Source organism: Calidris pugnax, unplaced genomic scaffold (assembly GCF_001431845.1).
Source record: "Calidris pugnax isolate Ruff unplaced genomic scaffold, ASM143184v1 scaffold8, whole genome shotgun sequence".
Taxonomy (NCBI): domain Eukaryota; kingdom Metazoa; phylum Chordata; class Aves; order Charadriiformes; family Scolopacidae; genus Calidris; species Calidris pugnax.
The window spans coordinates 19,461,964-19,489,703 of NW_015090830.1; the positions used below are offsets into that span (position 1 = coordinate 19,461,964).

Genomic DNA, 27,740 nt, shown 5'->3' on the forward strand with positions numbered 1-27,740 from the left:
GGAGTGGAGCATATTTGGGCAATGACTGTGCAGCAAGGATACAAGACAAGCTCTGAATCTGAGCTGGTTCTCTCAGGGGCAATGATAAAGGCATGGCCTGTCGGGTGCCCCTGGCGAGGAAGAGGGCCAGCACTGCTAGGTGATGCACATCAGAGCCACGTGTCTCCCAGAGAGTGTGGGACCATCCCCTGGTACTGAGATGGGCACTTCAGTGCTGGTCCTTGCGCTTCTGTTTCCCCAAGGAATCATAATGGTGATCGTAAGAGACCACACAGACTTCCTCAATCAACATATTATTTAGTAAGCACAAAAGCCCTTTAGAGAAAATGTATCTATAGATTACTGCAGGGCTGCATACTACTCCAGACTTTGCTGAGGACTTTGCACTCCCTTGAACTGGGAAGACCTGGTTTCTGTGCGTGTTTTTACCAACATCTCTCCCGTACCTTGAGACAATGTGTGTCTTCAGACTGTGGCTGATCACATCCTACAAGAGAGGCTTTCTAAAGCACTCAAGTCTTATTTTGAGTCTCTTAACCCCCCAACTCTAGTGAAGGTGCTCATTAGCAATTAGATACAGGAATATCAAAACTGACATTTTAATGCATGGCAGTGTCCTTATCTGGTTTCCCTGAATTGCTTCTATCCTGGCTTTTCCCACCTCCTGGAATAGGATGACCGACTCACACAAAAAATGTGGTAATCTAGAATTATTAGCAACAGATTGCTAATAACCAAAGTTAAGGGACTTCTCAATAATCACAGTGTTGTTACTGGTCAGCATCGTGTCTGTCCCAGCAGCATGCTCCTGCCCACCTGAGGGCAGAGGGCAGACTGGCTGCAGGTCACAAGGCAGGGGAGGCAGATAGAGGCTGTCCCCAGGCAAGCAGTGTGTGTCGGGGGACTGCTGCCCATCGCTGGCAGCCACCACAAGCAACCCCATAAGATCTTGGAGCCAGTGCTGTGCCACTTCCAAATGCTGTCAGTTGTAGGAGTCACACTGAATCCAAGTGTGAAAGCAAAGAGAGGTGAGGTGGGGGAGAAGCCCTCTGCCCATTAACTAAATAATTAAATAGAAACTAATTACATTAGAAACAAATAAAGAAGAAAGAAACTTCTTGCAGCATCCACACGCTACCATTTGCCTCTCGTGTGACTTTAAGTGATGGACATCCCATTGCTCAACTGAATCCTGTGAGTGTGTCACGGTATATGTTCAGCTGGCTTTAAAGCAGTGAATCAATGGCAAGCTCCTCTGCCAGATATACAGTAGTGCTCTGGTTGTTTATTGTATACCTCTAGATTTACTCGCTACAGTGCCTTATGGGGGGCTGTCCTTAACACCAGCAAGTGGATAATCTTGATCTGAAGCAATATAAATAATATATTGCAAGTATCATGAGGCAAAGGAGGGGAAGTATGAAAACAGATCACAGAGACACTGTGTGCGTGCGTATGGCTGTAAATATGTATGTGTGAGATATGGACACGCACACCTGCTAGAGGTGCTTGTAGTCCCATTGATGCTTTGATGCTTTGGAAATAGTACCGGGATGTCTGTGACTGAGAAATGTAGCATGAAAAGACATAAATCTTTGTTATGGAGCAGCAGGTTTGACAGATGATGGTCACCTACTATCTCGATCAGAAAGGTAATCTACTCTACTCATTCCCCGATCGATACTGCATCTTCCTCAGCTGTGCTGAAAAATGCTGCCTAGAAACAGAAATCCTGTGATGAAATGAACTTGGTGAATTCCCACAAGCATAAAAAGCTGCCACTGATTTTTAAAATGTAATGTGGCTGCTGTGAGATTTTTTGGACTTGTTCACATCAGGTGCTAGTTGTCCGTGTGTCCCTCTGCATGAGGGAGAGTACTCAGGAGAAAGAGCAATCGAGTATGTTTGTAAACAGAAGGAGAGACATGAACCAGAAAGCAGAGTAGAAAAATTGGACAGTTTGGGAAAAGAATGGGGTTTTCAGTATCACCATGAAGGTAACAGAGGTATTACCAATGTTGAGGAAGGGCCAGTCTGCAAGGCTTGCACAGTCATTAAAATGCACAGCCGTTCCCTCAGAGGCTGAGGGGACTGAATAGTCCGAAGTGATCATTTTTATTTACTGAAAAATGAGGCTGTGAGGCGATTCAGCTTTTTGAAGCAGTTAATTATTTAAACAGCATTGCAGGTCTGTAGAGGAGAGGGTTTATTCAGCCGGGGGATGGCAGCAAGACGGCCCCCATGGAGCACAGCTGAATCTCCTCACGGCTCTCCCCCATCCAGCGCTGTGGAGAGTATTTTGTGCCCTCCCCATCTCCGAGTCATTTAGGGATAAAAAGAGTGGGCAGACAGCAGGATTAGGCTTTATTCACAGACCTCATTTTGTTGGGGAACGTGAAATAATTTCTTCCTAATTACCTCTGACGTCTGCAATTCTCACACTTATTGTTAGCTTCCACTAATGAGAGAAAAGCAAGTGCCTAAAGCGAGAGCTCATCCCCAGCAGCAGCACGCAGGCATGCGTGTGTGTGTATGTGTGGAGCTTGGCTCTTCACATGTCGGGTGCTGGGGATAAATCACATGGAAAACGAGATTGTGGTAAACAAGCTCATCTAAATCCTGGATTAGAGGGGATGATGCGACAGCACTAGATGCATGAATGGGGGTGACCAAAAAAAGCCGCAAAGGGCTGAGACTGGGTTTTGGCTACGATGGTATCCAGGGAAAATGACAGTTTTTTCCCTTTTAGTTTAGCTTCATGAGGAAACTGTACTTTTGTGAGAAACCCCAAGGGAGCTGTCTAAATTGCCATTAGCATCAGAAGGAAGACAGCAAAAACAGGTGATTATCCATGGGTGACAAGCTCAAACCAAGTCATCATTACACACCTGGGCTCAACCACCAGGAATAGATACTCTAAGCAGAACTGAACTCGATTCCATGCAGGGGTACAGGTGAGATGGGCTCTCAAGGCCCTTGTCAGCCCTCTTTTCTGTGATTGATGTCCTTGCAAGCTCTGTTGCGCTGAAAGGAAAGGTGGCTTTGTAGTTAAAACACTGTGGGAAGGTTGGATCTTCCATAGGCTTTCTGACTTCAGGCAAGCCACTGAAAGAAACACATGCACACATGTGCATATATTTTTTAAGATGTGTTGGGATCTCCAAATGTATGTATATACATATGAACTTTGGAACATTCCCTAGTATACAAACTCTCATTGACAGCAAAGTTTGTGTCCTTTCAAAAAAACATCCAGATATCAGGATCTCTTTAGACATCTGACTCTGTGTTTCAGTAGGACAAGGATCCTCATTTCTGAGTATGGTTTGGGCTTGTCTCTTTATATTAGGAATTTTCATAGCTAACGTCATGATTCATCATAGAAAAAGACAAGTCTAACATCAGGAATGGTGCTATTATTATTGTTTTGATATGAATTTCAACAATTAATAGCATGAACTTGCTTCATCTGAGTAATTTGCTGTGGGAAAAGGTCAATGGAGCAATCAAGGAAAAGGGGAGGTGACAGTGGGTAATGCCACCACAAAACACATCACCTCTACATGCTCCCTCGTTTGTAGGATGAACAGTGTCCTTAACCTATGATCTGGATGGGCCCTGGCAGTATGACCTCTCCTCTGTTGCAGCTCCACTTCGGGGTGAGATGAACCCCTGCCACCACCAGTTTTGCTCAACCAGGGTCAGCAGATGTTTTGCTGTGTATGAAAGCAAAGACTCGCAGAGATGATATAATCTGTCCTTGGGCAGATGTGTCTTTCCATGTTAGAAGGTGGGGCTCCAAATATGCAGAGACAGTTTGTTTATGTTAGCATAAAGGAGGAGGAACATTGTGCTGAGAAGAAGAATGCTCTTCATAGTAGGCAACAGGAAGCGGTATTTGAGGGCAAGGTCTCCCCAGAGGTACCCAAGTGGCAGTTGATGAAATGGAAAGTGTTTCTTCCATGTCAAAAGTTCATTTCAATCAGAGATGTCACCAGCCCAGGAAGGTATTTGTTATTCCTGGGGTCTGTTCCCTGCTCCCATTTCCAGCTCTCAGGGAAGCAGTGCAAGTCACTCCACGCTGTCGTTGCAACATCTGTTTTTCCCATCCTTCCTCTACAGAAGCAGAGGCAGAATATATGATGGGGTTACAATTTCCCCTTCATGCTTCCCATCCTCCTCAGCTCCCTGACACAGTCTGTATTTGAGGTCTGACTTAGGCTGTCAGCACCACCAAGGCAAATATATTTAGTCTACCTTAGTTTCCTTTGCAGTTTCAGTGGGGTGTGGTATCCTTCATTTTCTGCCCTGAATTGATTGCGGTGTTGCTTTTACTTGTCAAAGTAGTGTCAGCTTTTACCTCAGAGGAAGCCACATTTCTCTGCCGGGCAAAATAATTCATGGTGATATAATGCAAGCTTGTGGCAGTAATGAAATAACATATGTCGGTAATAGAAATAGTCTTTTATTTCTCCAGAAAACAAGAGACCATGTGGAGTCCATGCAGTACTCTCTGTTGAGTAAAAGAGTGGCAAATATTAATAAAAACAGGTGAAACAAATACAAGCAAGGAAGTAGAAGTAGCTGATGCAAAATATTATATTCTGGCTTTAAAAGAAGAAAACGGGGTGGTTTGGTTTTTTTTTCTTTTTCTGGTTAATGCTGACAAATTTAGGGCAGGTCCATTAAGAACTAGCTCATAAATTTCCACCTTGAAAAAATCTAACCATAAATCTTCATGTTTTCTGTCTGCTGGCTGTGGGGAGTTAATCACAAGTACAACAGTTGCTCAGCTTTGATGACCCTGTAATTTCCGCAAAGGAAACAAATCATAAGGCAGTAGAAGTAGATAAAAGAAGTGGACTGGCAGGAATACCTTTCAACCTTATAGGCTCATGATTGTAAAATGGAGAAATTTCTTTTTGAGCAAAATATTTAACCTCTCTCAGAAGTTACAGTTTCCTTTTTTTTTTCCCCTTCAGTGTATTATGGCCTATTTGACAGCACATGTGCAGGAGATTAATAAAAATAATCCTTGTAATGGAGTCAAACATATAACCAATTTTCTATCCTGACTCCAATCAGCTTTTAAATATATATGTGCTTATATATGCATGCTGTGACTATTACTGTAAGCACAAGCAGGACTCATAGGTAAGTCTAACTTGTGGGCACAGTCATCTATCTGTGTCTAGAAACGCAGGAGTTTCATAAACACATTTATTTTATGTGAGTAAACGGAGGTGACTTTTTGAAGAGTTGGCCCTGTAAATAGGATTTAATGTTTTATGTGTTTGTTTTACATGGGATTAAATGTCTTTTGGACAAATGTAACAAAAAAGTGAATATACTTGCCATTACACCTGATAGAATTGTGTAAGGTCAGAATTGTGCATGTTTTCCCTAAGACTTAGGGTTAACATGAGAATCACTTAGAGATGAACAGGAACTTTTTTGCTTAGATGCAGAAAAGTTACAACTGGTCTTTTAGAGGCAGGTGTGGATGAGAATTATGCTCATATTTCAGTGCGCTGGGGTTTGTAAGCATTGCACAGGCCATATGTGGGGATTAAACTAAGTCCTTAGCCTCAGACCTGACCGTGTAAAATTACCCTTTATGTTAATAACATTAGGGAAGAGGAAGAGTTCTCATGTGCAGTAGACCTCTAAGCATGCAACCTGTAATACTCATTGATTCCCTTTCTGATGATAGATAATTTTCAAATCAGCAAGCTACAGGGAAAGCATATTAGCACCAAGGTAAATTCACTAACCTGGCTCTTCAGTGACATCTCTGAATTCAGGAGGCAGCAACACGAATGATTAATGCGTAATTAATAAAATAGGCATTCAATATATTGTACTTTCTAAATGAGCAAGCATCTATAACATCCGACCGGACTATTTATCCTGCAGAATATCTGAGGTTTTCAGCATGCTGGAAAAGCCTTCATGATTTCCTTTGTCGCAGTAATCAAGACAGAAACAGTCTTTCTGCCTCCCTGCAATCAACTGGCTTTGATTTAAAAGCTAGCCTTGCAAGCAGGAGCCCCTGATCTCAAACAGCAGGGACTGCAAAGACACCAGCCCTCTCCCTCTGTGGGGAACAAGAATGCTGCCTGGACCAGGGCTCCTTCTCCTGCACATGCACAGGGACCTCAGTCACCTGGTGGGATAGTGGACGGCAGCATTTGGGGGACCTGAGTCACCTGGGGGGATGGCAGATCGCTTGCACCCAGGCCCTGTGGGGGAATACATGGGACAATGTAAACTGCAAGTAAATGCTATCCTCAGGAACCCTCATGGAAGCTACAGGCAAAGGTCCCTGACCATCTGCCATGAAGGTCTTTTCACAGGCCCATTGTCTAGCCCACCATCAGCTAAGCCTGCGAGCAGTGTGAACAACCAGCTCCTCTGACTTGTTTGGCTGCACTGGAAAGTTAGAACACCCAAACTGTGGTCCCTGGCACCTTCTGCCCCAATGCAAGGAATTCCCAGCCCCAATATCAAGGTTTCAGCTGTAAATGAAAGAGGGCAGGCAGCCCCTCTGGCAGGAATTGGTTTGTTTGGAGTTGGGTTTATGGACACGCTGCAGCTGCACATCAGTCTCAAAGTGGGGAGCAACTTCCCTGACAGGAGTTTGGTGCCTTCTTGAACCTCCCCATCAGGTCATTCTCCAGCTGATCCCAAAACCTCCCTCTGCTCTTTTTATGAGGGACTAACGTTCCAGGGCCGGAACATCCCCAGAGACTCCTTCCCTTTTCCCAGTTAAGAACTGAGTGTAAATGCATGGTGTCCTTCACCCTCGCGTTGGGCCAGAACCCCTTGTTTGTGCAGACATATACATTGAGACAGACCCGGGCAATTGCAGGGATCGTAGAGCTATGCAATAGTCGACCATCCATTTTGACTTCCACCTCAGACTAGCAAGTTAAGTTTAATACTCTACTGCAGTTAGAAGAGCTGCCAACATTTTGCACTGCACTGTTTAATTTCAACGAGTTAAGGGCTCCATCCTATTTTCTAATGTAACATGACAGATGAAAAAAGGCTCTGCAGTAGTGAAAAGATATGCTTTTTGCCTCTGAAACCCATCACGGGTGACACATTTTTGGAGGTACTTTTATTTCCCTTTGTCTTGACTAATTCTTCTCTTCAGAGTTTTTATTCTGTCTTGTCTCTCCTCGTTGAAGATACCATACAGCACTCAGTCTGAAGGATTTTGGAGCAGATATAAAGACAGTGCAAGGCATCAGTGAGGGAATACTAGGCATCACAGCTCACTCGCCTCAGCATCCTCCCTGATAGTTGTGCACTTGACTGCCTCAGACTTGATTCTCCCACCTGCCTATCACTGTACCTTGCCTTTCCCTCAGTTCTGGGCACTCATCACTAGACATGTTATGTTTTAACAATTAGGGACATGTTAAAATCTTCAAGAGAGAACAGTGCTGCTTCACTATTCAGCATAAAAGTATATCTGAAAGGATGAATTTCAGATATAATTAAAGCAGTATTAAAGATTTAGTGCCATCTTTATTTTCTTTATTGCTTCTTTGATCAATCATGGCAACTGGGAGAAGTGCCCAAAGGCAGGAGGAAAGCAAATGTCACTCCTGTATTCAAGAAGGAGGACTCAGGGAATTCACCTTGATCACTGGGAAGGTGATGGAACAGCTAATCCTGGAAACTATATCCAGACAGGTAAAGAACAAGAAATTCATCAGCAGTAGTTAACATGGATTCCCAAGGGGAAGTCGTGCTTCATCAACAAGATGAACTTCTACGATTTAAATGACTGGCCTGGTAGACAAGGAGGGAGCAGTAGATAGTGTCTATGTAGATTTCAGTAAGGCTTTCAATATTGTCTTCTGTAAGATACTCACAGTGAAGTTGTTGAAGTGTGGGCTGGATGGGCAGATGGATTGAAAACTGTCTGAATAGCCAGACCCACAAGCTGGTGATCAGTGGCACAAAGTCTAGTTGGAGGCCAGTAATTAGCAGTATACCCAAGGGGTCAATACTGGGTCCAGTCCTCTTTAACATCATTCATTAATGATCTGGATGATGGGCAGAGCGTACCCTCAGCAAACTTGCTGATGATGCAAAACTGGGAGCAGCAGTTGATGCACTAGAGGGTCATGCTGCTATCTAAAGGGATCTTGACAAGCTGGAGAAATGGGCTGACAGGAATCTCATTAAGTTCAACGAAGGCAACTGCACCTGAAGAGGAACAGTCCCACGCACCAAGGTATTTTGGGGGCCAATCAGCTGGAGAGCAGCTTAACAGAAAAGGATCTGGGGGTCCTGATGGACACAAAGTTAGACATGAGCCAGCAACATGCCCTGGCAGGAAAAAAAAGGTTATTGGTTTCCTGGGCTGCGTTAGAAAAAGTATTGCCAGCAGGTCAAGGGAGGTGATCCTTCCCCTCTGCTCAGCACTGATGAGGCCACACCTGGAGTGATGTGTCCAGTTCTGGGCTCCTTCATACAAGAGAGAGATGAGCATATTGGAGAAAGTCCAGTGAAGGGCCACAAAGATGATTAAGTGACTGGAGCACCTCTCCTATGAGGAGAGCCTGAGAATGCTGGGCCTGTTCAGTCTGGAGGAGAAAAAGCTGAAGGGGGATCTTATCAGTGTGTCTAAATACCTGAAGTGAGGTTGCAAAGGGGACAGAACCAGGCTTTTCTCAGTGATGCCCAGAGACAAGACCAGAGGCAATGGGCACAAACTGAAACATAGCAGGTGCTGTCTGAACACCAGAAAACATTTTTTTCACTGGGAGTGACCAAGCACTGGCACAGGTTGCCCAGGGAGGTTGTGGAGTCTCCCTCCTTGGAGATACTCAAAAGCCATTTGGACACAGTCCTGGCTTTAGTTGGCCCTGCTTGAGCACGGGGGGTTGGACAAGATGACCTCCAGAGGCCCCTGCCAACCTCCACCAGTCTGTGATAGCACAAGGTATCAAAAGAGCTGACAAAGTCTTTGTGCATTAGAAACATCTTTGCCTTATGAAATGCATGATGTTGTTGGCTGATTTTTTTGTGTGCCTTTGGCACTGCAGAGTGGCCAAGTTCTGTCTCAGACTTTCCCAAATCCCAACTCCCTTCACTCCCCCAGTCTAAGTTTATGGTGAACGTGTCTCCTAAAGCTATTCTGTGCAATGCTTGATGAGTTTCTGCTGCTTTGGGTTATTGCACAATGGCTGTGCTGGCACAGACAATTTAGCCAGGTCACAAGCTCTGACAAACGCCTGTCTGTGACATGGAGACTATAAAAGTCTCTAGCTCACTTCAGTTCCAAGAGACTATGGGCTTAGCCCTTGAGACCAAACTCCTCATGCTCCACTCCATGGAAAAAACTACCAGGGCTCAGTTTCTAAATAGGAACATCTCACAGGCAAGCTGTATTCACATGGAAATCAACTCCAGATGCCCCACTTCCTCAACAAGCATTTCTCTCAGCCCTACACCTCCCCATCCCTTCAATCCACCTCAGCCATAACAAAAACCAAGTCCCAGTTTCATTTCCAAGAGTTTTTCAAATTCCTTGCACCCTTTGCATCATTGCTCTCTTCTCCTTTCCTAGCTAGCCGAAGCAGAACCTTAAGATCTGCCTTCAAAACTTTCTGTCTCTGGGTGGATCCAGAGACAACAAACATAGGCCGGCCAGCTTCACCTTGATCACTGGGAAGGTGATGGAACAGCTAATCCTGGAAACTATATCCAGACAGGTAAAGAACAAGAAATTCATCAGCAGTAGTTAACATGGATTCCCAAGGGGAAGTCGTGCTTCATCAACAAGATGAACTTCTACGATTTAAATGACTGGCCTGGTAGACAAGGAGGGAGCAGTAGATAGTGTCTATGTAGATTTCAGTAAGGCTTTCAATATTGTCTTCTGTAAGATACTCACAGTGAAGTTGTTGAAGTGTGGGCTGGATGGGCAGATGGATTGAAAACTGTCTGAATAGCCAGACCCACAAGCTGGTGATCAGTGGCACAAAGTCTAGTTGGAGGCCAGTAATTAGCAGTATACCCAAGGGGTCAATACTGGGTCCAGTCCTCTTTAACATCATTCATTAATGATCTGGATGATGGGCAGAGCGTACCCTCAGCAAACTTGCTGATGATGCAAAACTGGGAGCAGCAGTTGATGCACTAGAGGGTCATGCTGCTATCTAAAGGGATCTTGACAAGCTGGAGAAATGGGCTGACAGGAATCTCATTAAGTTCAACGAAGGCAACTGCACCTGAAGAGGAACAGTCCCACGCACCAAGGTATTTTGGGGGCCAATCAGCTGGAGAGCAGCTTAACAGAAAAGGATCTGGGGGTCCTGATGGACACAAAGTTAGACATGAGCCAGCAACATGCCCTGGCAGGAAAAAAAAGGTTATTGGTTTCCTGGGCTGCGTTAGAAAAAGTATTGCCAGCAGGTCAAGGGAGGTGATCCTTCCCCTCTGCTCAGCACTGATGAGGCCACACCTGGAGTGATGTGTCCAGTTCTGGGCTCCTTCATACAAGAGAGAGATGAGCATATTGGAGAAAGTCCAGTGAAGGGCCACAAAGATGATTAAGTGACTGGAGCACCTCTCCTATGAGGAGAGCCTGAGAATGCTGGGCCTGTTCAGTCTGGAGGAGAAAAAGCTGAAGGGGGATCTTATCAGTGTGTCTAAATACCTGAAGTGAGGTTGCAAAGGGGACAGAACCAGGCTTTTCTCAGTGATGCCCAGAGACAAGACCAGAGGCAATGGGCACAAACTGAAACATAGCAGGTGCTGTCTGAACACCAGAAAACATTTTTTTCACTGGGAGTGACCAAGCACTGGCACAGGTTGCCCAGGGAGGTTGTGGAGTCTCCCTCCTTGGAGATACTCAAAAGCCATTTGGACACAGTCCTGGCTTTAGTTGGCCCTGCTTGAGCACGGGGGGTTGGACAAGATGACCTCCAGAGGCCCCTGCCAACCTCCACCAGTCTGTGATAGCACAAGGTATCAAAAGAGCTGACAAAGTCTTTGTGCATTAGAAACATCTTTGCCTTATGAAATGCATGATGTTGTTGGCTGATTTTTTTGTGTGCCTTTGGCACTGCAGAGTGGCCAAGTTCTGTCTCAGACTTTCCCAAATCCCAACTCCCTTCACTCCCCCAGTCTAAGTTTATGGTGAACGTGTCTCCTAAAGCTATTCTGTGCAATGCTTGATGAGTTTCTGCTGCTTTGGGTTATTGCACAATGGCTGTGCTGGCACAGACAATTTAGCCAGGTCACAAGCTCTGACAAACGCCTGTCTGTGACATGGAGACTATAAAAGTCTCTAGCTCACTTCAGTTCCAAGAGACTATGGGCTTAGCCCTTGAGACCAAACTCCTCATGCTCCACTCCATGGAAAAAACTACCAGGGCTCAGTTTCTAAATAGGAACATCTCACAGGCAAGCTGTATTCACATGGAAATCAACTCCAGATGCCCCACTTCCTCAACAAGCATTTCTCTCAGCCCTACACCTCCCCATCCCTTCAATCCACCTCAGCCATAACAAAAACCAAGTCCCAGTTTCATTTCCAAGAGTTTTTCAAATTCCTTGCACCCTTTGCATCATTGCTCTCTTCTCCTTTCCTAGCTAGCCGAAGCAGAACCTTAAGATCTGCCTTCAAAACTTTCTGTCTCTGGGTGGATCCAGAGACAACAAACAGCAATTTATTGTTCTTTCTCAATTTGGGGAATTGGGAGCTTGCTCCTCTCAGAAACGTCCCAGACAGCCTGCAGTGGTGCTGTCTGGTGTCTGTATAACAGCAGCCATCTCCAGTAGCGCAGAGTACAGCGGTGTCCTAATGGCTGTAGTAAGAAGTAGGATGGAAGCCTGTGTTTGATGCGCATTTTGCCAAAAACACTGCTCATAGGAGTTCGAAAAGCTGACAGAGTGTAGTAGTTGTGAGATGTTTTTTTCCCCCTCTTCCTTAGCAGCTGGTGTTCATTAGCTGGGCTCAGCAGAGCACCACTGCTGTCAAGCAGGAACAAAGTTGTTCTTAGCACTAGGTGATCTCCAGTCATGAGAGTGGGCTTAACACCCAATAAACTATAAGATATAGATATAAATTCAGTATTCTTGTAAATTCAGTATTCTTGTAAAGCAAAACACAACTCCACATGGCTGTGGCCAGTGAGGGCTGGAAGGAGGGGTTGAGAGAGTGTTCTTTTACTTCAGCTCAGTGCTGATACACAAGAAATTGCACGTTTTAAACTAAAAATGAAGTTGAGCAGAACGCTAGGAAGCAGGCACTGTATCTGTCTGCCCAGGCTGACCTATCTAGCATGTTTTAGTTCCAATCTGCAGCCTCTCATAGCAGTAGGTGTAGTTTCCAGTTTTACTAACACTTCGTGCATCACCGATACGTGTTCAGAGGGGTTTTTGTTAAGGTGACTGGGCTGATTCCTTTTGCTACCTCTCCTTGCCTTCACTGCAGCTGGATATGCAGAAAACAAGTGGATGCCACAAAAACGGGGCACTGAAACCCCAGGACAGAGGTATTTCAGTGCTGGCATCTGAGTGAGCCAGAAGTGAAGTGTCTGAAGTGTAAAGGAGAAATTACTCTTCAGGTCAGGAACAGGTGTCTCTCCCATTTTCTATAAAGAAGATGGAACATGTCATTGTGCATTCCCTCCCCCTCCATAGCTCTAATTAAGAAAAAAATACAATGAAAAAACAAGTACTGGTCTTTCCCCAGCAGCTAGATTGTGGGAATGAAGCAGGTTTCCACATTGATAAAGCGTCAGGGGGAGCTGTGGAATGTGAAGGCAAGAGTACAGGCACCTGGTATTAGTTGGAAAACTAAAAGTGAAGGAACTTCAGTAGGGGTTGAACTGAGCCCTCCAAAGTTCGGGGAGAAAATGTAAAAAGCTGATGTCACTTTATGCACAAGAGGAAGAGAAAGGCTGTAGCCTGTTCAGCATAGCACACAGGGTTTCAGTGTCCCTCTGGAAGTGTTTTGTTTCATGGAGGTATTGTTGTTTATTTTGAAGTTAAGAGTATTTGCCTGGAAATAGGATCTTTGTTACTTTGGAGATTATTGATTCCTGCTGCTAATTCCTTATTTGAAGTAATAAGCCTCTTTGTAACATTCCATTTGTTTTGCTGTGGCAGTACTTACAAAGCAACAACAGAAAAAGATTATCACTTTATGGTCCAAATTTAGCCTCCGGGTAATTACATGCATCTCGGTTACTTCAAGAGAAGAAAATGCAGATGGGACAAGAGTTCTCCCAAGTAAAAAATATCTTCTTGTGCTTTTAGGCCACTAGATTAAAACCTAAAGGTGATGATATAACTGTGAGCAAATCATGCCTAATATCTTGTCAAAATAACAGCTGTGCACATTCCTAAGGTGTGGGGTTTTTTTAAATTTTAACCAGGTGAATCATTTCTTCTCTTTTTTTAAAACTAGACATTCTTGGTATTTTCTGTCTCTGGTGCAGCATGTTTTCACTGATGTTCCATGAGATGCTATGATTTAAAAATAATATTTCTGCACTTTGCAAATGCATGGAGGCAGAAGTAGCCTTTGGCAGTGAAAGTGTTAAATGCACACTAGCTGGAAGGGGACATGTTGTGTTCTTGAACCAGGTGGGAATTTACACAATGGGCAAATCTCAGGGTATGGTGGTGAAACATGAAATTCTCTAGAGCTGTAAGAAATGAATATGCAAACAGTGATGCAGGTATGAAAGAATCAATGTTGTAAAATATATATATGGAAAGACACCGACTGATCAGCAGGTGTCAAAGATCTAGATGTGACCATTAAAGGGCTAGGAATGACCCAGACATCTGCATTGCAGCTGGCAGTGCAGCTACTGGGGAGAGCACTCCTTGTAACCTGCTTCGGTAGATTTGTGCTTGTAATTACCGTAGCAGTTACTGCAAGAAGAGTTGTGTGTGTTGGAGTTGGCCGAATAAGGGATTTTTTGCATTTGGTACTCAAATGGAACAAAACAATTAACAAGTGGGGTAGGAAAAATGGTACAAAAAGAGCAAAATGAGGCATTAACTTTTTATTACAAACCGAAAGCTAGCATTTCAGATCAAAATCAAATATTTTGTCTAACATATTTTTAATTTTTAAATTATTTTTTTAAAGAAAAGTATATCTAGTGAATTGTTTTCTCAGCTGAAACTACTCACTAAATTTGACCTCACCTCACAGAGAGTTTCTGACCTGCTGGAACTCAATTTTTCAGCAATTTTACTGTTTCACCCAGCCCTAATTCTCAGTCTTCAAGTGAACATTTTAGGTGACAGCCCTTCACAGTAAGTCACTGCTATTTATCACCTGCTTTTCATGCGAACTGGGGGTCTGAAATTCCTCTGGCACAGAATAGTTAATCACTCCTAAAGCTCCCAATTTTGTTCACTTCCAGGAATTTTTCACTTTAGTAACAGGACAAAGTGTGGTCACCATGCTATTTCTTATGCATCTTTTCTCCTAGAAACTGAATTATCATGGTTTTGAATTGCTAACATTGCCAACTTCTCTTATAAAGGTGTTTATTTGGAATTGCTGTGTTGTGGCTGTTTCCAGTCACTGAGTATTTTAGCTTTTGATTCATTTCTCAGAAAGTGGATAAGCTGTGCTTTTTTGACATTACCAATATAAAGTGGCTGTTTGAAGATGAATTTGATTTCTGCAGTATTATTCATTTGCCGTTCTTCACACTAGCATTGGTAAAATGGTCTATAACAAACTAACACTGTCAGGGGGTATACATTATTCCCACCTTTCCATTCTTTGAGTGATCTGTAGCTGCTTCTGTAACAGAGGAGACTTTTCCAAGTTGGCTCTATAAGTGTTGAGCTTGCCATCAGCAAGCTGGTGAAGCTCCTCGCCCAAGGAAACCAAGTTTCCTTCATTAAAACCAACAGTTTTTTGCATTTTGGATTGAGATTTGCCACAATAGTCATATATTATTTGGACTGCCAACCAAAATTGGTTTGTTTGTTTTACGTGTTATAAATGCCCCTGGCTTGATATTTTAGGATTATGGTTGTGTTAGGGCATATATGAATAAGAAGATAGGGTATTGTTGCTAGTGCTAGAAATGTAAGATACTTCTTAATGCACAGGTTGTGTAGATACAGTCACTGTGGTCCATATGTAATCACCACGTAGTCACTGTGGTCCACAGAGGCCACCATCAGGAGGTCTGATTTGGCTAAATATAGGGAAGATGGTTCCTCCGTTATGTGCTTCAGCCCTTAACCCTTCCTCGGAGCCATCAGCTGCTTCTCAGCCTAAGCAAAATTTAAGTGCGTGGCAGCAGATTTCTCAGAAGAGGATCCTTAGAGGAGAGGGGCACTGGGAAAGACTAGTGAGGTTTTAGAGGGTTGTAGAAGGTTTGGGAGGTGGGGTTGGGCTCCCTTGTCATCCCTCAGCCATCATCCGTTGTTTCTTCCTTGGCCCTATAGACCTTCTTCCTGCCTAAAGCATTGCTTCCTCTCTCCATCCTGAGGCCACCACACGTGCACAGGAATAACTGCTTTATTCCAGTGTCAAATCATGCTCAACCATGCAACCTTCCCTGAGTACCAGGAGCCAGAGTGGGGGGACATGCCAAGAGGGAAGGGGGCTCTGCTGCTGTAGCTCTTGCTTGGAGATGGCTCTGCTTTTAAAAGTGTAACGTTTATGGTAAGAAGCAGCCATGTGCTGGAGACTAGAGGGGTACCCAAAATTTGTTTAATCGAAGTTACTAAAAACACCGGGGGGGGTGTCACAATTCCAGTCACAGCAGGTTGGTTGGGTGACAGAGAGCTGAAGGCATCTGGGCTCCTGCCTCAGGTCTGTTGTTTGGCAGAAGAGTCCATAGGATGGTCCAGGAAGCCCTTCAGCAGCAGAAGATTGGAGACACCTTTGCAAATACATTCATGGTCATTTGGTCTCCTAAAGATCGATCCTTCCAAATACAAAGTCACACCTCAAAACTGAGTAAGTGCAGAAGGTTACAGGAGAGGCCCCCAAAGACTAGTGTTGGGAGGAAAAGAATACTGCATTTAACTAGAAAAACTTAACTCACTATGAGGAGTTAAGGAAAATAATGTTTCTAAGGTTTAGCATCTAGATCTTTCCTTCAAAAATGCATCTTTAAAGACTCATTGATGGAAGTATATTTGTTCACAGACATAAAACCACATTACTACAGAGGGAAGAGATTTTAAAACAAACCAGACACAATAATGCCTATAGACAGCAAGCATATTTGTTCAACTTGGATTGATTTTCAGGGTGCCATTTTATTTGAGTCATTCATGGATTGACCTTGAACTGTGAATTATGATCTCTTTAGCTTTGTAAAATCAGCTTTTTTGTTCAATAATACTAACTTTGGAGAAGCAAGTGTCTTCTCACAATGCTGTACAGACAACAGAAGGACAATCACTAACATTTTAGAACATTTTTTTCTTTATTACAATGGGTCCTAACATCCATCTGTTTTTTTCTGGCATGCTTTAGATTTTCAACCAGCATTTAGTACATTTTTCCCTCTGGATTTCTAGTACTCAAAATTATCCCATTTTTATTGTTCCAAAAATATATTCTTGAATTAGAGACATAGTAAATTCCCTCTTCTAAAAAAGATTGTTCTTTGTTTCCTACTGCAGTTGTTGGATGTTTTGTTCTTGGGATTAGGGATAAGAGACTTGAGAATTAATCCTGCAAAGCTCATGTGGTGTAACTATCTTAATTCCACCATGCCCTTTTTAAAAATAATTTAAATTTGTATGATTGTATTTTATGTGAACAGCCAGCATTTGGCTAAAAGGTTTGATGTTAATGAAATAGTACAGTAACGAAACAGAGGAGGCTCCATTTTAGAGCTTGAGGTGTGAGACATGAGCTTGCATGATCTTGCAATGTTCCACGTATCAGTAGGCATTTTGCAGTTAGTATTATTGAAAAGGAAGCCAAAATCTGAGTTTGTCTAGCGCTACTTGGCTTTATCTTTAAAAAAGAATAAGAAATTAAGTAATTCCTTGGGAAAATGCAAGTGTCTGCATTGGGATACTGCGGCCTAATGAAAGATTGATGGCCTGGGTATGTCATTATTCACACTGTTTCTACTCAGAGTCATAGGACTATCTAGTCATTCCTTTATTGCTTTTAATAAAATACAGAGTTCATGGCCCAAGATGATTCTGCTTTATTTGGGTATTTTTAAAAAGTATGTTCTGCATATGATAGGCAAGATTCTAACTTTATGCAGACATAATGAATTGTCAAAATCTACATTTTGAATATGATTTGCTTTCCCCAGGAGACCTAATCTGGGCAGCCTGTTCTTTCTTGGGGAGCTTGTAACTTTCCCAAGAGTAAATCAAAATCATAATAAATCAATCCTTCAGTCAGCTGAAATAGAAAAGACCACATTATTTAAGCTATGAGTCAAGAGTGGATTCACATGGACTAAAGAATGAGAAAACAAATTGGTCAGGTTTAGAGTTTTAAACAAAGGGCTAGCTTGGTTATATTTTTCACTCGCCACAGATGCTTGAGCAAGCAGAAAATGTGCTGATTAGCTTTTCTAAAAATCTTCACCGCAATCTAGACTAGGAGCAGCTTTAAAGTTTGTGTTGAAGCTGTTTCTCAACACAAAACCAAGTCTGGGATAAGCATAATTTTGGGGAGTGGTGTAAGACTGCATAAAGCCTAAATTAAAATCTGAATAATTTTAGTTGAAAATCTGATTTTCCTGCAGAGCCCAGCTGGATACATGACTGCAGATGTGTTACAGGAACTGTTATTTGGTTGATTCGTGTGCCAGACTGCTCTGTATTCCTCATGGTGCACTCAGGAGAGCTGCTGAGCAAAAGCATTGCCCCTCTGGGGTAGCTATCCTGGACTAGGTGGTCCAGTCTGGGGAACAAACTGGGATGCTGAGGCAGCAGTACTTAGCTCTTCAACTGATACTTACCAGTTTTTAAATGTTCACCAAAAGCAAGCCCTTCCTATTGAAATTATCTAAATAGTTCTCACCTAAACTCTGTCTCAGTGGTGCTTCACCCATTTTTCCAGGGATGAAGAGGGGTCTCCACCTGCTCTGGTCTGCTCTAGTCATTGCTGCAGGCTCCTTATAGCTGCAGAAGCACCACCATCTCCCAGGGGCTGAATGTTTAATATCAACAGGGAATTGGAGAGCAGTCATTACATGGTAACTGAATCGTGGCAAACACTCCTTATGGTTTTATTGCCTTAATTTCTCAGGAAAAGGAGTTATAAGGCATATTACCATGACTGATACCAGGAGACTTGTCACACAGGAAACAGAGCTTAAAGGAAGAAATAATGTATCCTACAAATTAGCCAACATCTTAATGGAGTCTAGTACAAGAATTTTAATGGTGTAAAACTCTTACATTTGCTTCTTTGGGTAGGGATTTTATATTTAATATGCCTTCAGTTTATTCACTCATTGATAAAACTGTATTTAATCCCATTTTATAAATCCTATCAGGAGAAAGATAGTTCTCTGTAGAGTCTAAGGTCTGGCTAGCAATATCTGGGCTGATATTTCAGAGAAAGTGAACACCCAGGCTTACAAATATTTTCGGCTCATTGTGCAGTGACATAAGGAAAAGAGGTAGTTCATTCCTGCCCTCTGCTAGGAGTTAACTGGCAGAAGAAAATACAACATTTTCTTCTCCATTTTTCTATTCCAGTTTTCTATACCGGGCATGGGAGTGTGAAGAGCCCCTGGTAGCCTATACTTCATCAATATTGCTTTGCTATCAGTGTTATTATTGGGAAAGGCAAGCTAAATTAAGCAACAGTAAGGCGCTTTACTCCCATTGAATTTTCCTCACGTTGAATTCCATAGCTGATGTAAATCAGTGCAGTTCTAGTGGCTTCGGTTGTGCTCATTTACACCAACTAAAGAGCAATGTGACAAGTAGTGCTTTGTAACAGCTGGCTTCTCATGTGCCCAGCTCAGATTTACTTCTCTCTTAGAGCAGTCTCTAGGGTGGTGTGAACCCAGTTGCAACTGAGTAAAAAGATTTGCACTTACAGAATGAATTCAGGAGTTGCTCCAGAGGTTATGCCCCACTGTGCTCAGTTATTTTACATCAGGGTGACCTATGTCATCAGGAAGAGCTGCGTGAGCGTGGCTGGGCTCCATTTGGTGATGTTCTGGACACTTTACCATATTGCCTCGTGCCCTTTTGTGACCACCCGTGATTTTTTGCCCATCAGTCCTGCTCTTGAGTCACGTGCACCAGATGTCACCATTCAAGCACTGGAGAACTGCTGGGTTCTACCTCTTCTATCTGCAAATGCTCAGATAGCGTAACAAGCCTGGCAAGCATATGGGGCATCATTTTCCAGCAAGCCCTGTACTATATCCAGCCATTATACTTACAGATGACCCCATACTAAATTCTTAGATTTTCTTGCCCTCTAGGCAGAGGCAAAGATGAATTCCTGATACCCAGAAAACACATATCCAGCACTGTCCTGTTCACACAACAACGAGCTGAATGGTATTAGCCAGCTCCTTCTCAGAGTTCATCCACAGCAAAGCAAGAGGCTGAGGAGAGAAAACCCAGGACTCCTAGTAGAGGACAGCTGAGGCAGCCAGGGGTGCCTTGCTTCAAAGGTGCTGCTTAGACAAAAAGGATGCAAGAATCTTACCCTCAGCCCCACAGCTAGTTGGCCACTGTCCTGAGAGCCCTTTGGCTATGGCCACACTGCAGAGCAGGGTAAGCATCACAGTGTGGGCTTTTCATTTAAGTATTTTGTATTGCCTGGGGAAATGTATAGGCAGTTTTTTACTTTTATTGCTCCTGCAGGACAGTGCCACATGGAGCAAAAACTTCCCATTCTCAGTTCTCAGTTTGCTGGGCAGGCTCCAAACAGTAGCATCCATCAGTGAAAATGCTGCCTTTCTTTCCTCTGGCTCCCTGAAGAGATTACACCCCCAACAGCCAATATTTTAGGTCTACAGCAATTGATTTTTCATGATTGTCCCTCCTGCTCCCAAACTCCTACTCATCCTCCATGACATGCCCAGTCGAGCCCAGAGCTATTTCAAAAAAACAAAACAAAACAAAGCAAACCCACCGTACAATGTCCTTACAAAGATTTGCTCAGCTCTTGTATAGTTCTAGCACAAGCAGTGTGGTGCATTTTGATCATGCAGAGAATTAATTCAGAAAACTGGTTAACCATAAGTCTTAAGAAGGTTTTCTTTGTAGTAAATCCTTTGTCAGTGTATTTGCAAAGCCACTATTAACAATATTGGGAAACAATATGAAGTATAAACCAGGCAATACTTTGCAAAGCACAGATGACAAAAAACAAACTTTCCTATCCCCTTGAATGCCTGAAGCCTATTGCAAACCTGTGTGAATGGCATAGGGAAGGTCAAGCATGTTCACCCAAGAAATTGTAGATGCAGAAAGTGCTGTTAAAGGTTGATACTTTTTAAGGGCTTTCTTGCCTTTTTTTAGGTTAGACACTTATGCTCATACAGCTCCATGAAACAGCCTTAGTTACCTTTCTGATCAATAGCAACACCGCACATCCCACTCAATTCTCACAGTTTTCACAAGCAGATCTGTTCTCTGCTGTTGTACCAGTCTCCTTCCTTACCTCCATTTTATCTTGTTTATTCTGATCATGCTGCTAATGAGACACTTGTTTCCTGACCTCTGGCCTCTTGACAGCCTCATGCAGCCCCTGTGATGTTAAATGAAATAAAGCACAGCAGCAATCCAGCAATCAAACCACTGAAACCAACCTCTGCAAGCTAGGTGGGCTTCATTAATACTTCTTTATTCTGGGCAGCACAGGAGGGAAGGAAGGAGAGTGGAGGTATCATGCCTGGTGTTTTGCCAAGATCAGAGTGGCGCTCCGGAGATGGTACACTGAAATTTGGTGGGAAAAAAACCTGTATCTTTGCACCCATGGTAACAAAGCAATAGCTGCTTAAGTTTCTTGATTCACAGGATCTGTAACTAGCATCAAGGTTTTCAAAGATGGTAATGTTAGCAGCTGTTCAACATCTGGCTAACCTAGATATTAAGAAGCAAGAAAAAAGAATTAAAATGATGCTGTTCTGAGGAGCTGGTGGAGTTTGTAAAGCTCAAAGATAGTTTGGGGGAAGAAGTCACTGTAGCAGCAAGAGAAGAAATGAAATGAAAAGAGCAAGAGACAGGAGATAATCTTGAGAGCGGAAGGGAAGGGCTTGGGAAGGAGCTGGGTTTGAGGAGCTCATCAAGGGGGGACTCACAACAAGGGAGCAGGAGCAGGTTCAGTCAGTCCAAAAGGATAATGGAAATGGGGATGTGACAGCAGTTCATGGAGACAAAAGCACACACCCATACTGGAGGCCAGGAACCTTCACAGCTTCTATTCATTACCTTCTTCATCCTCCAGCTGTGCTTCACTGCTTGCACGGTAAGGACTAGTCAGGATTTTGTTCCACTACAAGGGTACCTTGCCTTTTCCTACTGCTTTTTGCTATTAAAAATTCTTGGGCTTGTAAGAGTCTAGAAGTGATCGACACCCCGTGAATGCAGATAGGTTCAGATCTCCAAACTGAATCTTATCAGAAGTGCCATGGCTTTTTCTGCCCTGTAAGTGCATCACTTGAAAATGGTGGTCGTCATTTAGGCATGAGCACTCTGCAGCCTGAAAAGGGTGGATAATGGGATCTGTGTTATAATTTGACTTTCAATGGGGAACACAGGTATTCTTGGCTGGCTTTCTGTAGGGGACCTACCAGGCAGCGGGGAGAAGAATCCCGCAGTGTGTAGGTCTCTGAGCAGCACAGGAATAGCAGGCGCATATAATATCAAGGGCATACTTGGAGGATATCTCTGTCTTCTTGTGTGGAAGCAATGATACAGTGAAGTGAAAGCTTTGTTTAAATGCATCTACTTCATGGTAGGTACCCCAGTAAACACATGGAAGACTTGGTCCTTTTTGTAAATGAGCTACATAGATAGATAAAACTTTTGTCTTTGGTTAGAAACACTCCAGTGCGATCTGTTCTTGACAGAACTGTTAGCTGAGTCCTTCAATCCCTGTTTTCTTGGAAAGAAGAGGACATTTTTGGGAGTGTTCTCTTTAGCCTAATTTCTCCTTTTACTTGTGTGATGTTTGTTCCTGTAGAAGCAGCCACACACTGGGTGGCTGGAGTCTGTCCTTAACATCCCTCTGATGCATCCTCTTGAAAAGCATCACAGTGCAGTGGATTCAAAACATTGTATAACTCAATTCCTGTAGACACATGTGGCGGGGCTAAGAGTGGCAACTTTTTCTCTTTGATTCTCATGCAGTGCTAGAAATAAAGTAGTTTTAATTGCTTCATAGTCCTAAGGTGAAGTCTCCCATTAGCAACAGCTACTTAAAGCTACTTAAAGATGGTAACAGCAAGCACTTGAGTAGCACTTTCTGTCTTCCAAGTACTTTGCAGACATTCTTTACTTCTGAATTAAGGATGAGTTTCTGTCCTTTTCAACGCTTTTTCCAATGAGGTAAATGTTCAATCTGCTGTGGGAAAGAGGCAAAGGTAATGACTCCAAATTCTCCACTGGAATAGGGCCATGTTCTGCTGGTTTGTTTTCATGGTGCAAAGTGGCCCCAAAGGACATACGGCTGGTATTACTTCTGCTGGTGGAAATCTTAAGGCTATATGAAATCAGATGCCTGTAGTGCTTCTTGCCTTCAAACAGCTCATGTAGGGGGTTGGCTCCTGCCCACCCCATGTGCTTCAGCCCTGTGCACCATGCACGACGTGAGGGGCAGGGGTGTTGAACTGGCCCACAGGTGAGCTCCTGCCTCTGGAGAAGGCTGGGGATGTGTGTGCGTCTCTGAGCAGTGGCTCAGCCCCTGTATTGTGGGGACCTATTGTCAGACATCCCCCATCCAGTCGTGCAGAGACAGCCCTTTTTCAGTGAGCTTCTGCACCCCCAGTCAGGGGAAGCATTCATGGCAGAAGGTGAAGCCGTGCAGCCAGCCTTCATCTCATGTTTCTCACCAGTACCCCTTACCTCACATTGGAACTGATGAGCCAACTGGCAGAGGCTGGGGCCCCCAAGTTGGCATGTCTCTGAATGACCACGTCTGAAGGAAGAGGCTCTGTACTGTCACTGGCATCATTGACAGAACTCCCATTGACTCAGAGGAGAGTATGAGGAGGCCTAACAGTGTTGGCTTCTGATGTCATCTCCCTGATTTACTTTGTTTTCCAAAGACCCCTTTGTGCTTCTCTCCCTTGCTTTGTATTCTGAGTATTCAGACCATTTCCACACTCGGGGTCCCCGTTTTTAATTAGATTGCGTTCGTTGTGACCCTGTTACGTACAGGTTGACTGGCAAGTCACACAATCCTTCAGTGTAAGAGTGAATAAAAGCCACGGGAGGAGGAGGAGGGAGGCGAGGGTGCGGAGGAGGAGGGCTGCTATTGTTCTGCCCTGGGCGCTGCCAAACCATCCCTTGTTTTTGCTGCGGGCTGTCTGTGTGCTCCAGCGCTGTCTGAAACAAACGGGGCACAGTCAGGAGGCTGGCGAGAGGGCAGCGGGAGGGTTAGCCCCCTCTTAGCTGGGAATAACTTGCACGAGTCAGGAAGCAGGCATGGGAGGAAGGAAATTAAGTGGAGACATCTGTGTAGCTTAGCTCTCAGCAGCTCTGCCTGGGGTAGGGGTGGGAGAGTCATGCCTAAGATGACATAACGTATTTTGTCTTTTCATGAGCTGAAAACAGAGGAAACTGTGAAAGCGAAGCATGGTCTGTGTCACGCATGGTCCGGGGGTACCAAGTACATAATGGAGCAGTGTCAGTGCTTTCTGCTCTGCCTTTCACACCCCAAAATAACTCTTGAAGACAGAGAACTGAGGAGAATGTGATATGGTCCAAAAACTGATCTTGGACTTTTTTCGCAGACGACTGAGCCAGAGGCCGACTGCTGAAGAATTGGAGCAGAGGAACATTCTGAAACGTAAGTCTTGATGCTGCTGACACTTAACCTCAAGCCAGCTAGTTTGGGTTAGTTCAGATATATATTGGGTGGTTCTTTTATTAAAACATAAATTCTTCTGTACTTGCATCATTAATAATAATGAAGTGCATCATAAATGCAAATAAGCATGCAGGTCTGTAGCAACATCTGGAGCTGCAGAAACAATTCTTTAAAATCAGAGTCCGTAAATTCACAAGAATGAACAGTCTATGGGGGAAAAAAACCTAGATGTTGAATCTCTTTTGCAAGTCTTGTTCCAAACAGAGGGTACAACATCCTGGAAAGCCTTTATGCGGCTCTTAAACAGGATGAGCACCCCGTTATAAGTTAGTAAAGGGCATGGCTTGATTAGTTTTCCTAAAAATCTTCACAGCAACCTAGATTAGGTGGAACCTTTACTCAATTAAAAAAAGAAACCAATGAGACTCAGGATTCTTTCCCTGAAATGTTACCCTGAAACTCTGCCCTTAAATCAGCCAAAATCTTCCTGGTAGGTCCTCAAAATGTGAAATGATGTTTTAAAGGGACAAAACACCATTTAGAGACTCTGATCTAAGCTGGTAGTTACATTGCCACCAGTTTCAAGGGAAACAGGACTGAGTCTAGCACAGATCTCATCATCTCATGAATGAATAGGAAAAAAATTAGTTTCTTTACTCATGCTGAAGTGTCTTGAATATTAAAAGAATTTATCTAATTGTTGTTACTTTGGAAACAAAAACCAAAAGAAACAAGTTCTTCCCTTGTTAGGTTAGTAAATCCATCATTCCAGCGAAATCTAAAAAAAAGACTACAGAAAAATGTATTCTTAAGTGGTACCTTAAAATACCATAGTGTCTCCTTAGGTAGTCCATAATTTACTTTCTCTTGTTGTTCAAATAACTGCATTGTGCAGAACCATAAAAATGTGGTAGCAGAAGGTGAATTCTCTGAAAATTGGCAGAATTGATTGATTAAGCACTTCAAAATCAATTTCCTAGCAATTTAATGATAGTGTTAATGCACAGCATCGTTTTTCATCTGTTCATGTTATTACATGTGGCAGAGGAGGAGAGAGACACCACTGTCAGTGCAAAAAGGGGAAGAGACGGGAGAGCAGAGAGGCGTGGGCGAGCCTGAGTCTGCCAGGAAAGCCATTTGCTTGGGGTCAGCCCCTTTTTGATGGCTGTGTTCCTACCATCTGCTCCAAACTCCCATACCTGGCAGCTGGAGAAATTCAGGGGCAGAAAGTGGGGAAACAGGTAGCACATCCAGATGCGATTGTCTCACAAGGGGGGTAAGCAGAACAGCTGCAGGAGGGGGAACCTGAGTTGTGACTGATGCCAGGCTTGGGCGAGGAAGGACAGAAGCCAATTCTGTGGGCAGCTCGTGCTGTCATCCCAGGACTTGCCACCAGCATGACCCAACATGTGTCATGCACCACCTGGCACTGGTGCGTGACCAGTAAACACTGCCCTGGCACTGGTGAGGGTGTCTGGGGGGAGGTGGGGGTCTCGAGCAGCTGCTTTGGCCATAGTGTTTGAACCAGCATCAGCAGAGGCTGCATCTCCAGCACTGGGTGCCTTGCAGAGATTCCTAAAGGTCACATTGCCAAAGCAGCCATGTAGTAACCTAAAAATCTCTTTATTTCAGAGAAATTATCCTGAGTCACATTGGTTTCTTTTTAAATCGAATAAAGCCTCTTAAATGACATGGATGTGTTTGAAAATATTACCCTGAACTCAGGGTAATATTGTATTTCCTATATTGTATTTCCTAAGTGGAATTTTTGTAGCTTGGTTCCTAAGCACAGATCTGCCCTAAAACATGCGTGTCTTGGTAGACAAACAATTTCATAATTAGAGGAAAAAGTAATGTGGTATTTCCAAGGCATCTCAACTTTTGGTGAAGCCCAACAGGAAAGGAACAAACAATTAAAATAGTTACATAATTTAAAAAAAAAAAAAAAAAGCATAAAAATGCTCCACTCTTAGAGTGTCTGGTTTGTACAGCATCACTTTGTGTTCTTTCCCTAGACTTCTGAGAAAAAAAAATTATAACAAATATAATGGAGCCTAGAGAAAGAGAGACATAGGAAGCAATAATGAAAAGAGTGTAAATTCTCTGCATAAGCAGGTTGAGCTATTTGCAAAAGCCCAGAGTGCACACACATACAAAATAAAAGAAAACCTAGATAGCTCCCAAGTAGAGTTTACTCTGCAGTTAAAGCTGAAATCTCCTTGATGTAAATGTCACGTCTGGTACCATAATGTTCCTGTTACACGTGTAACCACATTATTGCCCGTTCTGATGGGAAGAAATGAGGCAAAATGCAGTTGGACATCCAGTCCTTATACATGAAATGACCACTTCCTAGCTCCATGCTCCTGCAGTAATTGTGACATGGCCAGCGTTATTGAATTGCAAGGACAAAGCATCCACTGCACAAGTTCCACTACTTGCTGGTAGCAGCAGTGAGATTACAGCAGCCACAGGAAAGAAACTGAGAATAGAGACACTGGTGCTTGAGGGGTCTTTCACTGAAGGATACCAATCCACTAACTCTTATTTAAGTCAATGGCATGTAGTCATAGGAGAGGAGTGCAGACCTGGGGGATTAGCATGAAGACTAAAGAACACTTTTTGCAGTTAATACTTGCTTACTTGCTGGCCAAGTTTATGAGGAAAGATGCCTCAATCCCCCTCATGCACCACCCCCGAGCCAGTTCTCGGATACCAGTAGTTCATTTGTCAGCCTGGCACATACAGGGCTGCATAAATTCCTCACAAAAATGATGGTTAGATAGGCTCTGAGGGTCTATTTCACACTGGCACAGAAATCAGGCCTGAAAATCGCACTCACACATACACACAAAAGTCTAGAGAAACAGAGCATCTCCTGAACACCTAAGGTAAAGCACCAGTTTTGTAGCTTCACAAGGTAGGCATGACTTGATTAACTTTAAAGAAGTAGCTAAAAGAAAGTAACTTTCTAATTTCAGAGGAGAATGTATTCCTAATTCCCAGCTTTTGCCTGAGCAAGGTCTTCAGCCTGTCTGGCTGTCTCTGAAGGTGGGTGGCTGGGCTAAGAAGTGAGGGGAGAAGAAAGACATTGTATGCAAATACAAAATGAATGGCCATAACTAGGTTTTATATGTAACTCCTCAGCTGCTTGCAGTGCTACCCTGACTCTGTATGAGCTCTCTTAAGCGCTGTGTCTCTCTGCCTTACTCTTTCAAAGGATTTATTAGTGGCTCTGTTTCTGAGAGTAGGCATTTTCAGGACCACCTCCTCCAAATCTGAGACACAAAGGAAAGAACGAAATTGCTAGAGGAGCAATTGCTAGAAGAGAATCCAGCTCAGTAGGGACAGTAACCATTGAAAGAGGAAAAAAATATTTATCAGTGCAGTTATTCCAGTTATCATCTCAAAAGCCATTTGTGATTCCCTGCTGTCTTCTGTTCTTTTTACTGCAGTATCAATTTCCTTCATCCTGAGAACGTAAGCAGTATTTTTGGTAAAACAACATTTAAAGATCAGCAGCATATTGTAAAACATCTTAACATTAACTGGCTCTTTGTCCTCTTTGGTGGAGATTTCCCAGTCCTGCTGAAGTCAGTGAGCAGTTGTGATAGACCTGTCAGCTCTACTGTCCTGAGCAGCAAGAAACCTGGCTTCCAGCCTAGCCCTCCTTACCTGCTCAGAGACTTCTGTGGTTTCTGAACCTTAGGTCTTATTTCTGTTTGGGGAAAGC

At 43.5% G+C, this 27,740-nt stretch overlaps 1 protein-coding gene across 5 annotated transcripts in view; it reads left to right on the forward strand.

Moving 5' to 3' along the window:
* Positions 1-27,740, forward strand: part of LOC106887409 (phosphatase and actin regulator 1) — a 179,964-nt gene that overhangs the window by 131,613 nt on the left and 20,611 nt on the right. For all 5 annotated transcript variants that reach the window (XM_014940906.1, XM_014940902.1, XM_014940903.1 and 2 more), the window contains one exon: positions 23,931-23,986. In XM_014940906.1, the coding sequence (XP_014796392.1) occupies positions 23,931-23,986 (56 nt within the window). The remainder of the gene's footprint in view (positions 1-23,930; positions 23,987-27,740) is intronic.